The sequence below is a fragment of the Frankliniella occidentalis genome, unplaced genomic scaffold (genome assembly GCF_000697945.3).
Source record: "Frankliniella occidentalis isolate FOCC.00 unplaced genomic scaffold, Focc_3.1 Scaffold36, whole genome shotgun sequence".
In the NCBI taxonomy this organism is placed as follows: domain Eukaryota; kingdom Metazoa; phylum Arthropoda; class Insecta; order Thysanoptera; family Thripidae; genus Frankliniella; species Frankliniella occidentalis.
The window spans coordinates 1484252-1500490 of NW_026267166.1; the positions used below are offsets into that span (position 1 = coordinate 1484252).

Genomic DNA, 16239 nt, shown 5'->3' on the forward strand with positions numbered 1-16239 from the left:
AGGAATGAACAGCGGCAGCCGCCTTCCTCCCCGTGTATTTAAGCTTCCACCACTTCAGAATAAATAATAACACGGTACACTTTGACTTGGATTATGAAGTTCATCAACTGTTTTTTTTTTATTATTTGAAATATTAAAAGGTTAAAATCACAACAGAATTATCCAGATAAACACACACATCGCCTGTCAAATTTATGAATGCTTGATTACCTTTATTATTGCTCCTATGGCTCTGGCAGAAATCATTGCAACAAAAATGAGAACATGCATAAGCTTTTACTGATATTGCGTCAATTTGTCCTTCACACTGTTACGAAATTTTGGAGAGCTTGCTACACTAAGTAGTTTGCTTAAAGTTTAAGTGAAATTTCGATTCAGAGGGATGAATGTATACATAAGTTGAACTGAACAGGAGATTAAAAGCTTTAGTAATACCTGGGAGTATTACATATTATCACTATTGAAGGCACATCATATTAACTGATGGACAGTTCAAGACATTGAATGGTACAGTATGTCAAAATGTTCTGTACTAGTAACTTCATTAACAACAAATTGATTAAAACATTAACAATGGTGAATCACAAAGTGGAAATACAAAGAAATTGGCATTTTAGAGCAGGTAACAAGTAGTCAAATTTTTTTATCTAAAAGATGTAGTATGTAACTGATCCTCTCTACACACCATTTATCTTGAAGTCTTTAAGAGGAAGAAAGTTTAACAGAAAAGTTTTACAGAATTTGAAGAAGAATACAGTATTACAGTATAATATATCCATATACAAACTATTATCATTGATATTGACTAGCATTTTTTCCTTAAACGCTTACTAACTTAAGCAGCAATCATCATTTCACAATGTTTAATGATCTGCACAGTAAAACAATGGAATAATGGAGACATGCTGTGAGGGCATCAATTGACTGATGTACACTCAAACAATCCAACACCATTTTATCACATACCATTATTTACCACAGCAAACAAATATAATAAAAAAAGAGAAAGAAACATATAAACGATTGAATATAATAATGTTATGTACAATTTACAGTTTAATAAGATGAAAACATGTCTTGAAGAGATTGGAATATACCTCCAAAAGACCTGCTGTACAACAGATTAAATGAAAGTAAATGAAAGACAAATATGCATAAATCCCAAGGATTTAAAACTATCCATAGAATTTCAAGCGGCAGTAATTTTAAAGAATTACTGTTGTTTAAGTTAAATTTGATATAAAAAGGCAATCTTTAAATGTACCAGGATTTCTTTGCTTATAAAAAATGTACTACAAAGTAGACAAATGAAACAGTGGTGCACTTTTAAAATACCTGTTCAGTCCATGCTATTTATAGGCTGAGCTGTACAAGAGCTAAAAGCACAAGCCTATGTAAGTTTTGTCTACCTTGCAGACGTCGGAGTGGATACACTACACCAACATAAATGACAGGCTTCATGAAGAACAACACAATACATGGTTAATTACCGGGGTTACCGGTAAACTGCCAATTTTGACCGGGATCAGTACCGGCCTATCCATTCAACAATCTTAGTTAGCTAATAATCTGCTTTAGGACACTCTATCCACCTGGACCATGTGAAATGAATGAATTAGTTGATGTGATTGTGTTACCCACAAGGCAAGATTCAGTAACTGCGAAATTTCACAGCATGCTTTTAAACACTTACCATTTCAATCATTCCCGATTGATTTTCCATAGAAGAGTGCTTTTCTTCTTTTTCAACCATTCTCAGAATAGCTTCACAAATAGCTCGTACAGTCTCATCAGAAGTTGGACAGTCATGAATCTCCTCAAGAATAGCATTTCCACCCTCCTTAACCAACATTAAACAGTACCGTTTTGCTGCAAGAAAATTAAAAACTTGTTATGCTGTATGCAAAGAAATATTGAAGACATTCTACTAGTACATCTCTTAAAATAAAATAAAAGGCGCTATCTCAAATTGGGCAAGACAAAAAATCAGGATTACAAACAAAACTACTTGAAATTATTCTAAGAAAGTAGGTGGAGTTATCAAAGAACTAGAACAGAATCAAACATGTGATGGATAACTTTACCGTTTTTGGAGCAAACATGATGAATTGCCCATGCAGCCCATAGCTGCACCTGAGGGGCATTGTAGCATTTTAATAGAGGGAAGAAAGGGATGAATGATCGGTATGCCACCATCTCACTACTGGGAGTAACCCATTTCAGTACTACATGACCCTGTAACATAAAAAAAAATAAAAAAAATAGGTTGCTGCATTTGACAGAAATATTATGCAAACCTCAAGACATTGATTGATAAGGCCTTACCAAATCCTGCAGCATTTCATCCCGCTTGATAGTTTCTACAGTCCATACATTTGCGCCATCACTACTAAGGTGAGCAATAATACCAGCACTGAAGTAGCTAACATCAATGTGTCTTGAGTGTAGTAATTTCCTGGAGAATGAAAGGTTGTAGAAATACAGGATTGTAAATACATTGCTCAAGGAAAAGAAAATTAACATCCTTGTTGAAGAACACACAAATTATTATCAATTACCGTAAGGCCTCAATAAAGTTGGGGCACATGAGATTTGACCTCAACCCAGGAACTTCAGCAATATTATTAAGAAGTCCTAACACTTTCGTCTCTATAGAGGTCTCAAACTCATAAACTTGAAGCATAGACAAAAATAATTCAAGTCCATTTTCTTCTAAAAACATATGGCATGTGGCTGGTGATTCATCTGAAAATGTTTAATCATGATTAGAGAAATATTTTTCAAATTACTGCGTATTGTGATGACTGTTAATTATTGAAAAATCATACCAGTTAGATTCCAAAGGGCACTCAGGGTAAATTTCATGGTGATGTCAATTGTTTTCGTAGCCATACGAGCTTCTACCATAGTAAGTAGTTTACGCATATATTTAGGTTGCGCACCCAAAAGAGAGGAATCCCTCGTTGATATTTTAGCAGCTGAAAGGACCAAGTGTTAATAAATTATCAGAAACACGAATAAGAGAAAGATAATAATAGGACTGCATTAACAATACCAGATCATATAATATGTGAATAATTTTTCAGAATGATTTGTACAGGAATTGAAAATATTGAGGCTATTACCTAACACACTGCAAATTGCCACACTCATTCGATTGACAGCAGCTTCATTAAAAGCACATAAGCTGTCAAGAACAAGTCTTGCACAACGATATTTATCAAAAGATATATCGTGGAGAATTCGGTCACTGCATAAAGTGAGTAAAGTATTTTTCTGAAGCTGAAATAGGATGCAAGAAATATATAGATAAAATACATGTATAGTTTACAACAACCATGCTGGTCAATCTGAAAACTAACTTGAAAGTGACTTGGAAATGTTTCCATTGCATCCAAGGATAGTTCAACCACATCTCTTAGTATAGAGGGATGAACTTTGTTGGCCAATTCCCCTTTTGTTAAATTGTAAAGGCAAGCAGTGGCAGCCATCTGTATGCCATATTGTGTCTGGTGAAGTCTCATGCCACGAACTACAAGCTATGAAAAAGAGAAAGGAGGAAAGAAACTCAATAGTAGTGATATACACAAGAAAAAAAATTGCACACTTTATCCTGTAAACTTATATTTTTTACCAACCTTAATGAGATCTGATCTAGTTTCTCGGTACAAATTAGTGATACGGAAAAGGTTTAGAAGACACTTTTGCAAGAAAATTGGGCGATGGGGGTATCTCTCAAGGCCTTCCATAACTTGCTTCTCAGAAGCCAATCCAGTAACCTATAACAAATCAAGTTGTATGACTGGATTTTTTACATTTCAACTCATGATCCTATTAAAACTCAAAAAACTTACAACAAGGTCATGTCTATAATTTGGATCATCTGGGTTGACATACATCTGATCATAACAGGCATTAAGGTACATCAATCCTAAGAATGTCATGCTAGGATGTGCTAGCACAAACTTTCTCAGCAGCTCCTCATCAACCCTTTCAGCACCTGCAATAAAAAATTAACAAACCATTAATAGGAAAGCAAATTCATAGATAAAATGTGATGAAAGCCACAGCAAAATGTCTTATTACCAGAGATGTCTAGGTATTTAAGATGAGGAAGACACTCTGGTTTGAATAAATCTGAAATACTTGAAGAATTAGGTTCCAACAGATCAAATGGATGGCGGTCCTGTTCATCTGAGATATCCAAATGCTGTAACTGGTGCAGCTCTAACAGTATCCGAACCACATTCTCCTGATGTGACACCTAAATCATATTTCAATATTATTTTTCACATTTATAAATGATCATTGTGGACATGATGATAAGCATGAGGACTGGTAAAATACCTTTAGGTTGTACATATACAATGATTTCAGTCTGTCACGGCATTTCCTTAGAGATGAAATATCTGAAACTTGTGTTCCCGATATGTTGAGAACTTCAAGATGAGGTAAATCTTCTATAACTATTTCCAGTCCATGACTGTTAAATTCAGTACAAGCTACATTTAATGATTGAAGGTTCTGTAATTTTGACAGACCCACAACCACACAATACCTGAAATAAAACACTGTCAGGGCCAAATTCATTTTGATACAAAGACAAAGGCTGCTTGACACTTACTTTGATCCAGCCATGAAAGTGGACCTTGCAACATTTAAAGATCGCAGATTTTGTAGAGTCCACTCTCCCAGACATCCAATTAAATCGTTCACAGATACTGTTAAACCAATAGCCTCTAAGCTTCTAATTTTGTGTCCTTTTAACATGCGTAACCCTTTAGTAGTTAATTTTCCTGCTTTTCTCATTCGAACATTTCTGAAAAAATATATGACACAGTGAGAAAAGTAAGATGCAAGAAAACACAAAAAACCTTTTCTTTACAACTGCGTTTAAGTAAATTCACCTCAATGTTGCAATGTTTGAGTCAAAAAGCGTCATAGTAAGATCTTTCAGCTTTCCTTTCTCACTGAGTTGTTCAAGAAGTCTATCTGAAATTCCAGAGGGTAAAATTGATTCATCTCTTAATGTCAACTTTTCCTCTTTGTGACACTCTGGTTTGTCACTGCCGTCAACTGGAGGTGATAAGGTCATTAAAGGTGTCACCTGATAATAAGAAAGCACAAAATGACATTCAAATGCAAGCTAATAATGTGGATAGAAGATAACTAGATGATCAAAGGACTAACCTCACACAAGGCCTCCAAGTTTTCGCAAATAAAGTCGACACATGCTTCCTCCAAAGAAATCGGTGAATCGTACATTGTGGCAGTTTGAAGTTAATTTAGCCAGCAATACGATTTTTTCTGGAAAGATATTCAATATGATAAATAGCTCATAAATAATGAAAACAATTAGAACATCTATATGAAAACAAACTTCAGGGACACCTTTCACAATAGATATATCTTTTCTGTTTTAGTCTGTTTTTTCTTTTTTTAAGAGCAAAAAGGTAAACTATGAAAAAGAGTATGCCAAGAAGAAGAATTTGAGGTTGACCAACAGGTCAAACCAAACCTTGTTGTAGTTGGGTTGTATTTTTTGCGAGCAGACTTCAATTACTCATCCATTCAGTTGCTTCATCTTCATTGTAAAATTTTTTAGCCCATGACAAACAATGAATAAGGGCAGCAAGAAACGGAGCCAAATCCAAGAGAAGTCAAGCGTGCCATGAAGGTACAGGTATCAGAGAGGTGTGTCATTATGTAATTTGGGACGAAACATTACCTCATAACAGGTTCTGTGAGCTGCAAGGACCTTTCATACTCCACGAGTGGAGGTTAGAGTCGATAACATGTCGAAAGCAGACGCACCATCGCAAGAACTCGCACAAAACTAAGGATAAGAATAAGCAGAGAAACAAATTGCATGTAAAATAACTATTTAGTTGAAATATTTCGAAAGCATTTCAAGAAAATATTGGAACAGAGCAGCATCTTAACCCTACAGTAAACAACTGCAAGGCGATCATTACTGTAATCGCAACAAACTCCGCCACTGCCCTCATAATTTGTTACATTACTATGAGTTTGTAGTCAAACGTAATTCAAACTCATAGAGCCTCTTAAGATGGTAAAATAACTATCAAAATACAGTAAAACTTACGTTCGCGCTACTTCAACAACACTGACATTTGCAATTTTAGCAAGCCCCGCCTTTGCGAAATAACACCAACCCTCTTCCTCCAAAGGCGGGAGGCCAAGAACATGTTTGAATATGTTTTTACGCTCGACACTCGGCTATCTCCCTAGTAACAGTAACGCCCATGCACGTTAATGTACATTAAATGCGACAAATGAGCATTAAAATGCGCAAAAATGATAACGCATTTTTCACGCGTTATTCACTCAAAGTGAAGTGAAGACCAAGTGAAGCTAACTGAAGACTGCATTGTAGGAGCACCACATTTTTCAAGCAGCAGGCAGCTGCACCTTCGACAGGGTTTTTCAAGTATATACCAGGTGGCTGATAAAGTAGGTTCCATCTCACTCCCCGTGCACGGTGGTCTCTTCGGCCGCTCCGAGTTCCCAACTTCAAATACGACCCGGGCCTGGAAAACGTCTGGTGGCGCCCAGATTTTACAAAGCGTCATTACGAGGTCACTACGATTTTTATTAGAATGCAACCTCTGAAATCACAGACTTCGACCTTCATTTTGATACGGGCTACTAATTAGCCACATAGTTCGCCCGAGCCCTCAAAAGGTCCGGTTGGGGGAACGAGTGCATTAAATGCTCGCGCAAATGCACTCTCCTGCTCCGGCGTGCATGTGGTGTGTAAAGTTAAGCAGCTCATGTGAGCTCACGAGATCGTTCGGAAACTCGGCAACATACAAATTTTCAGGAAGGGGGAAGCTCAGGGATCATTCTAGTTTTGTTATTCTATTCGATTCCCGAGATTCCCGGGACGCAGGGCGGGAAAAAGTGCCGGAAACTCCGCGCCCTGCAGCGGGGTATTTCCAGCCCTGCGCCCCGGAATCACCCAATCAAACGGAGTATCGAAAAAGTAATGATCCCTAGGCTTCCCCCTTCCTTAAAATTTGTACCGGGTGTCCCGGCTCTTACATGCCAGTACGTTGGGTTGCCTATGCACTGGCAGCAGGGGCTGCAGGCGCGGGGCGGGTGCGGGTGGCGGAGGAGTGAAGGGAGCTGCCACTCCTCCGCCACCCGCCCCGCGCCTGCAGCCCCTGCCGCCAGTGCATAGGCAACCCAACGTACTGGCATGTAAGAGCCGGGACACCCGGTATGTTGCCGTGTTTAAGAACGATCTAGCGACCTCACGCGTGAACTCACTCGCGCGTGAGCTCACGTGAGCTTAACTTTACACGCCGTTCCATACCCAGTGAGAACTCAAAGTCAGAACGGGGTCAAAATGGGGTCTTTGCAGGTTACTTTGACGTCTAAGTCCCTACCACGGGCGGGCGGACTAGACTTTGACTTTTAAGGCCGAAAAGCCACCAGTTTGACGTCAATTTAACATTATTTTGACTAGGGCGTTCTCCTTGGGTTATGTATCTAACGGCCCCATCCGCACGCATGAATCCGTATAAGCAGGAAAAAAGCACGGCGCGGATCACCCACGCCTGTACATGCCCAGTCGGAAAATAGACGTCAAAAAGACGTCTATTTGCCATCTAAAAGTAGATACCTAGATGTCTATTATAGACGTCTTAAAGACGTCAATTATGGCCACTTGGTAGATGTCGATAGGACCTTTTACCTAGATCAAATTTTTTAGCGACAAATGTATGCGTATCTCGGTGAATGCATTTAGGATGCAGTCAATGAAACTACTTCGCTGTGGAACGTTAGGTGGCACTAAAAAGCTCAAAAGTTACAGAATTTTCCGATGCGGACTATCGTGAATCGTTTTCAACAAATGAATAGTTGGAGCTCGAACTCCAACGATGTGCCACGACAAGCCCATACCGGCTCGCTCAAGCACTTTGCAAAAATTTTGACTTCTCTGTCAGAGTAGGTCAATCATTTACCTCACGCACGGACGGCAACGGCGCCCAGGTGTAATCAAACCGCGGTTTCTGATCAGCAGCGAGAATGAAATTGAATTACGATTATTCACGACACAGAATGTTGTCAGTTAAAAACCAAGTGTGCGTAGCATCAGGGAGGTCATCCCCAAGGGGGCCACAGTTAAAATCGTGACCAAAACTGTTCTTTGCGTGATTTTACGTTAGAAAAGACTGTAAAATGTTATTTTTATACTTGGAGAGCCATCTAGCGGCAGAAATCAAAACTATCTCAATCGATGGGTCGTTATTTTCATTACTGTGGCTTAAAAATAAATCAGGCTAGAGCATTACGACCGCCGACCAAATTTCGAACTCATTGAGATATTTATTGAAAGAGTGACTTTTCTTACGACAACGTCTACGGATATTTACCAATATTAGACGTTGTAGATATCTAACGTGATCTACTTATAGATATCTATTTCAATAGACATTTGCAGAGATTATAGAGGTTCAAGAATGACCTTTATTCGCCGAAAAAAACACCATAGACGTTCTTAGATATTTTTTAGACACGTCTACGAGCGTCTATTGACGTCTATTTTCCGACTGGGTGGTCGACACTGTTTTACAGTGTAGGGGTTGTACTTCCCTTAGTTCAAACGACCAAGAACCACGTACTTTCCTAATTGGTAGATAAAGAAGTGTAGGGAATAATACAACAATTAGTAACAGCCGTTTAATGATTTGTCATAGCATTTTACATTTTAATAGCATACAACCATATGGCTACCAACACAAGTATTCCAGTGTATATTCTTCGTTGGATTTTTTAAAAAACAAAATGACAACATCAAAAGAAACATAGTACCAGCCCCGAAAATTATAATCTTGAGTATGATTTACAAGCTATACAAAATAGAATCAAACCCTTCACACTGGACGTCTTACATAAATGGTTGCAGAAACTTCACGTTTTTGTTAGCTTGCACAGCTTACAATATTCGTGAAAGAACACCACTAATTGATGAACTGGGTATGTGATCGTTCAAAATTTAACCTTATTGAGCATCGTGACAAGCACGGACATCCCTGCGAGTAAGGAACATGCACAAAGTACGGAAGTGTTTGAATGTTCTTCGTGAAGAGGTGTACAATATGGGCGGTAAACGAAGTTGTCGTACAATTTAGGGGCAGTAGCTTGCAGACAATTTTACCCGTCTCACTCTCAAGAGCATGAACTGGCGACTAGGCGACACAACACAAATTGCACAAATAGTTGCACGGGAAAAACTTGTGTGATATTTATCACGTCAATTGGCATAAAAGGGTAAGACGTCACACCAACGCGTGACGCCATACACATGCGACTTATCAAGAATGCCACACTTGGGATGTGACACATGTCACATTAGTTTTTCCAGTGCAAGGTTTAATCTGCACCATGTAGACTACAAACCGTAGGTCCAACGGGGCTTATTCACGAAAGGTGAAAGCACACTTCATGCGTCCTTTCTTCGCGGACGAAATGCAGTAAAAATTAATTGCGTCGTAGTTAAGTGGGGAGGGGGGGGGGGGGGGGGGGGTTGTTTCTTCGAGAGTTCCCCTTCAGCAGAAAATATATTTAATTGAACTCCCCATGTTCTCAATTCTTGGTAATACAAGGCGTCACGCATTTGCCTCTTTGGACGCAGTAGCTAGGCAGACTCGCCTTGACCCCTCCAGAGAAGAAGAGATCTGTGGTGGGTCTATGGCGCCATGGCTCCTGCAGCCCTGGCGGGTATGCAATCCCGCAACACAGCTGCGCATTCACAGTTACACCCGGTACAGGGTAGTCGCTGAGCACCGTGGGAGCAAATGCGTATACTGCCACGCACGCGGGCGAACGAGTTGCCTATTCGCACGGCGGGGCCGTGAGGCGCCATGGCCAGAGACGATAGAAAAACCCGTTACCGGCGAATGCGGGCTAGTTCACGCATTTGCTCCAACGGAGCAGAGCGACCACCCTGTATACCAAAATACTGAGGAAAATGCGGACTTTAAGTATACTTTTTGCCAACGTCGCAAGTCACCGTTTCAGGGGAGCAAAGCCTTTTCCCCACGGGCGAGACTGTTTTCTTCAGCTACGGCTTAACCAACATCGAAAGGATAAATAATTTCAGACTCGAAAGCCCTCTAGAGTGTCATATACAGCAGCACTTTTCACATTAAAAGTATACTCTTTGCACGGATGGTATTTAAATAATGAAAGAAGATAAAAATGCCCAAATATATTTTTGTTATTGGTACTTCCCCCTTTTACCGTTGTTTTTGTGATGAAGGAACCGGATGATCAATTACTCACAATTTTTTCCGTCTTTGAATACAACTATGTCCTGGAGTTTTCTCAAAGAAGGGTACAATGGAGGAAAGTTATCTGTGCACATGAAAAATATTTCCTGGTGGATGACTAGGCTAAATGAAACATTTCAACGTAAATCTCCTGCCTGCACAGGAACCATTTAGCCTCATACGTCATGAGTAAACCCACCCGACGAGAACGATCACATAATAAATTTATTGCGTTTTGTTAAATTTATCACAGAAGAAAAGAGGAGTAGCAACAAGGCTAAAGCAGTCCGTAAGGAAAGCTTAATAATTAAACCGAAAGAATCAATTATTCCTCGGATAAATTTTCACACATTTACCTCTACAACCATAAAAAATAATATTAAAAAAAATACAAATCAAAATTTGCCACTCAATTTTTACTTGGGGCGAAGAACCGCAGTGGCAGGCCTCAATCCAAAGTTTAACAGTTCTGTAGGCCTCAAGAAATAGTACAGGTTCGTGTTATATCTGTCTCTTTCTGGAACGGAGCCCTCTGACACGGCGGAGCACACGCAGTACTGTACACGTTTCTCAACCTTGTTTATCGTTGGCAATTGTGAAAATGCTGCGACGATCAGAAGGCATATCGATTTCACGCCAAGCTATGCTGTTGCCAACGATTTGCTGCCATTTCACTTCTTTACAAAAAAACAAAACAAAAAACAATGCAATAAAGGTGCAGTTATGTCTGGTCTGGGTGTAAATAAGGGTCGCGTTGAAAATTAATTTGACGATTTCATAACAGCGGATGTTTGAAAAATAAAATATTGTGCTAAACAGTTTGTTGAGCCAAACTCTGTGCGGAGTAGCAAGAAAGTTAGGAAATACGCTCATAACTTAATGGGCATAACCCATAAACATGGTTATGCGCTTAAGCGCAATCTCGCGAGCATGCTTTGGTGTGCTTGTGCTCCTACTCGCAGGTTGGAGGTTCCTGTTCCTGTCTCATGTGAACTTTTACAAACGCACGATCGCCGAACGCCGGAGAATAGCAAAAAAAAAAAAAAAAAAAAATTACAGTAATTTTCCTACTTCCAATCCAACACCCTACTATATTCACAGGCTCATGAGTGTGGTATTGCACGCTTTCTGAAATTCGTAAGTAATGATGTACATAAACCGAAAGTTTACTCCGGAAAGACCTGCAGTCAACATTTTGAACTTAAGTAAATCAGGTAACTTGTAAATACACAGCGGACAAAACCGAAAGTTATACGCCTAACTTCTGAGGAAGAAAAATGAACACTGAAAACAAACAATAGCTACCTTCATGAGATGCAAATGTACAACATCAGCTTGTAGAACTAATAACGGATCTATTCTACATAGAAAGACCTACTGAATGAGTATTAAGTTAGAAAGGGGAAAATAGCAATAGTACAAAAGAGTAATCTACACACTAAGATCGGCGCATTGATGCACTGTTTAATAATACGCTGGAAAGAAATCTGAAAGGTTTTAAATAGAATTACAGACCGCAAGGCTAAGCAGGAAGGGATTGGCATTTTTATCACCATGAGATCATCATATTGCCTTTCCTTTACGACAGTAAAAGCGATAGAGAATTCAGCTTCAGTCTGAGGTTTCTCTATCGGACTGTTTCCGTCTGTAATCAACCAGTTCTACTATCAATTAACTACGGCGTTAATCACTCGTCGTAAGTTATATACTTCTCTGACTAGACAGTTTCTTAATATTCTCCTTGGAAAATAGGAAATTTTTTGAGGCAAGATAGACAAAGTTTTTTTTCGTGGCACATATATAGTATGACAGACGACAAAGGATAGGTGGCGGGGTGCGAAGGAGAGTTTATAACATTGTGCGGAGACATCGAAATGCGAGTACCGGAAATAAGAACTCAGCGAAGATCTTAAAAAATAATCAGCCAAAGTGGCCTCATAACTATCTTACAGCGAGCAGGCGTACAAAATTGACGGTTTCCTTATGAATTACGATTTTTGAACACACATGACAAACCATGTGAATGAGAGAACATGTTTAAACTCACAAAATTTAAATTACGGTAAAAGTGTTACTATGGGCCGTCCACAAACCACGTGGCTCGATGTTTGGTCATTACAGGACACCCCTCCACTATACTCCAGGAAATCTTTCTTCGTGGCGCATTCTTTTAAAAAAATGTCCCCATCTCTCAAATTTCATCCACGTGGTTTGTCACGGCCCCTCATACACAAAAATTTAGATTTTTATTTTAACATTGATTTAGCATTATACATAAACGAATTTCGAAATCACCCTAACATTAAAAACGAGAGTAACAATATTGAGTTTAAAAACGAGATTGATTATTATACCCATTCTGAAACCAGCCCCTCAACCATAAAAGTCAGGAGTCGTTGGATTCAGACTTGCAAACAACCGGCATCATGTTTTATGAATAAAAAATAACAAAGGAATGTAACTTTTCTGGGCCAGCGGCACACGGCACACACGCGTGCTACGTACGAAGCGGGACAAGTTCGAGTCGAGTGGGGAGCGAGACCAGACTGTGTACAAACAGCTTATTCGAGCGTCAACTTAATCCAACCGGCAGCCTAGAGAGACCGTTCACTAGGACGTCAAAACAAATCATACATATTTTTGATAAGTCATACAGCATTGCAGCATCCATTGCCCCACCGACCACGCCAAAAATGTGCACGTGTAGACGCGCTATGAGTCTTAGAGTCAAATATGGAATATCCGAGAGCTGTACTCTTGTGTGCCTCCCCCCACCCTCTCTCTCTCTCTCTCTCTCTCTCTCTCTCTCTCTCTCTCTCTCTCTCTCTCTCTCACACACACACACATACACCTCAGCCAAAAGTGAAAATTGCATCGACCCCGATCTGAGGTCGTGTCGACCTCGACATCCCTATTCCAGTGACAAAATCAAGTTTTTCGAGCTACGTCGAAGTCGATCGACTTCCATTCCTGGCTGGGCACACCCGCACGCTCACGCTCACGCACAGTCCAGCGACGGCCCGGCGGCGGTGCATGACGCTGCTAAGTGAGAGGGTCAAGCACCCCGAGACAACACAAACAAGAGTAAAAATATACATTCAGAGATACAAGTCCACCACGTCGTGCAGCGTGGCGCCGCGGCGTGCGCACTGCACTGAGGACCGGCCCCAAAGCAAAGCCGGGTCGCACAATGTCTCTCAGGCTCCAGGCAGACTCTGGGCTGGCTGGGCTGGCTCTGGGCTGGCTTCGAACTGGCTCCGGGGCGGCTGCGGGGCGGCTCCCGGGCCCACCCGACCCTCTTCCTCACGCCGCAGCCCGCCCGGGTCCAGCCGGCCCCGTGCCCTATGTCGAGGGGTCGCCGCCGAGTGACAGCGCCTGCACGATGCGCGGGTCGGCCTTGGACCCTTCCCGGAACTCGTCCAGGGTCAGGCGGTCGTCGTGGTTCGTGTCCATCTGATCGAAGATCTTGTCGACCCTCTTTTGCGGCGTGTTCTCGTCTTCCGCTGTCGGTTGCTGGCCCTGAAACGTAAACCGTGCACCGTTTGAGGAGTGGAAGCGAGACATGACATAGGACACGAGTTATGTGAGGACCGCAACCTGACTACTCACCACCATCTGGTATATTGCATCTACTATGTTGTACATTTCTTCGCGAGTGATAAAGCCATCGTTGTCCACATCGTACAGTCGGAAGGCCCCTGCAACAGAACGCGCGGGACACATTAGTCAACGGAAGAGCGCCCGCCATCAGCAGGGTAGGCAACGCGCACAACACCGCTGCAGTGCGGGAAGCATACTCCCGCAAAGGAGGGCGTTTTCGAGGGTCGGACAGCAGAGAGAGAGAGAGAGAGAGAGAGAGAGAGAGAGAGAGAGAGAGAGAGAGTGAGAGTGAGAGTGAGAGTGAGAGTGAGAGAGAGAGAGAGAGAGATAGAGAGAGAGATGTGGGGGTGTCTCCGAGAAGGCCATAGGAGGAGGAGGAGGAGGAGGAGGAGGAGGAGGAGGAGACTGGTGGTAGGAGGGAGGATAAAAGGATGGACTCGAAGGAGGCCGTTGGAGGAGCAGGCGGCGACAGACGTACAAGAGCGCGCCGAGACAATGTGATGCGATTTCAGAACTGGGAGCGCAGCAGGAAGCAATCTGCGCACTTATACACCTCTCTCCCCCCCCAGCGCCTGTCCCTCGGGACCGCGCTGACATTAGCGTATCGACCGAACGAGCCGCGTCGTGCTCAATCGGGGGCAAAACACGGCGCAAGACACGGCCAGGGGCGCGGTGGGCGATCGAGGACAGGCAAAACGGAAACGAAAGACGGACGGGAAGAGAGCCGAATATCCCGCAGAGTCCCGAGGCTTGTCAAATGTCAACCTCCGTCCCGAGGCAGGCCCAAAGTTATGAATATTCGGCTGAGAGAATGTTTGCAGAGCAAGGAGCAAGGCCCCTGTCAGGCCAACAATTATTGGCACAGGGCCTACGTGAGCTAGGTGAGCCGCGTGGCGGGGTAAAAAAAATGAGAGGGAAAGGGAGAATTATTGATAGAGTTTATAGAGCATGTCGTGAAGCGCCTCTTTAAAAAAGTTCAGCATAACGTTTACCTAAAATGTTTTTTTTTGAGCGTTTTTTTTCTTTAAGTTTTTCATGGTCTGCACTGCTGACGGTTGCATCACGACGGCGAAAGCTTCAGCTCAGCGCGCCACTGCGGAGCCGCTGCAGGAGGGGGGGAGGGGAAGGAGGAGGGGAGGATACTGCTGGCACATCCTGCGGGACGGGCCTTGTGATTTTGATGCGGGCATTTCGCCCGTCTAAATCACGTGAAAGAGGTCCGAAAAAGAGGGATCTGCAATGCGGAACCATTGCAACTTAAAGAGAGTGAGAGGGTCGGCGACTATTTGGCAAATGTTTCCTCAGATGAATACCGCCTGGGCACCGAGGAGGTGAGGAACTTCTAGCTATTGCATATCAGCTAACATCACACTTACAATGAAGCTTTTCGTCTAAATTTCCTCTTGATGTGACTGATAGGGCTCGGATAAATTCTTCAAACTCAATTGAACCATCCTGTAAAACACAAAAAAGAGAAGTGTCAGTAAAACGGTTCCTGTATGTTGTGTGTTAAAGGCATTTTCAGGAAATTAAAGAGCTGAAACTTTGCTGACCGCATAACAAGCATATCAAAGTCAGTTTAAATTATTTACGTCGTACTCACATTATTTTCATCGAATACTTTGAAGACAAGTGATGCGAATTTGGTTGGATCTCCTTGTGGAAAGAACTGCTTATAAATCTTGATGAATCCCTGCAGAAAAACAGAAGTAAAACGAAGGTTAGTGGAAATGTATCACCAAAGAAAATCGCGGAGCGCTCTTTCGACGTCAAGATTACCCGCTGAGGGGGCCGGTTAGAACGGTTAGAACCTTCCCCCAGGGCCATGCGATTCCCAGTGGTGCGCTGGAGGGACACACGAAGAGTCGACTGTCGCATTGAAAGAAACACGTTTTCTCCATTTCATTGTTAATGGAGCTCCCTTATCCCTTTCAGCGGGATTGGAAATAAAAGAGGGACAGAAATGGGCAGAGGGATACAGAGTAATAGTCCAACGGTGAAGACTGCTGTTCGGGAATGCACAGCTGTTAACATTAAAAATGCAAAGAGGCGTGCGTACGTGAGATAGAAGGAGAGGGATGGAGAAGGGCGTCTGGCAACGACGTGGGCGCTGGCGATATGGCAAAGGTGTCGTTGGGTGGAATAAGGCGAGGGACGCAAAGCAAGGTAAACGGGTCTGTCAGCTTGAGGTCAGGTCAGGGAGGAGGGGCGGCGGAGGTGCAGGTCAGAGGGGCGGGCGTGGGAGCGGAAGTGAGTGGCCGCGAGCCACATGCCATAAGCCATTGTCGGTTAAGGAGTCAAGCGTCCAGGCGGCAGAGGGGGGCCGAGGCGGGGCGGG

The 16239-nt window shown here is 42.3% G+C and overlaps 2 protein-coding genes across 2 annotated transcripts in view; both read right to left on the reverse strand.

The window, feature by feature from the left end:
• Positions 1-80: 80 nt before the first annotated feature.
• On the reverse strand, positions 81-6255 carry LOC113210739 (protein zyg-11 homolog B). The gene is made up of 17 exons (XM_026428852.2): positions 6107-6255; positions 5729-5836; positions 5191-5307; positions 4908-5107; positions 4625-4819; positions 4348-4558; positions 4087-4264; positions 3855-4000; positions 3639-3779; positions 3363-3539; positions 3126-3282; positions 2829-2978; positions 2559-2745; positions 2326-2455; positions 2085-2235; positions 1694-1869; positions 81-1592 (listed from the first exon to the last, which is right to left on the reverse strand). Exons 3-17 carry the CDS (start codon positions 5263-5265, stop codon positions 1575-1577), a joined length of 2292 nt encoding a protein of 763 aa, XP_026284637.1. The 5' UTR covers positions 5266-5307; positions 5729-5836; positions 6107-6255; the 3' UTR covers positions 81-1574.
• A 2440-nt stretch (positions 6256-8695) lies between these two features.
• The window catches only part of LOC113210780 (frequenin-1), a gene marked incomplete at its 5' end in the record, with an annotated part of 33854 nt that continues 26310 nt past the window's right edge, over positions 8696-16239 (reverse strand). The window contains 4 exon segments of the mRNA XM_052266164.1: positions 8696-13820; positions 13911-13999; positions 15278-15356; positions 15505-15594. Coding sequence (XP_052122124.1) covers positions 13644-13820; positions 13911-13999; positions 15278-15356; positions 15505-15594 — 435 coding nt within the window.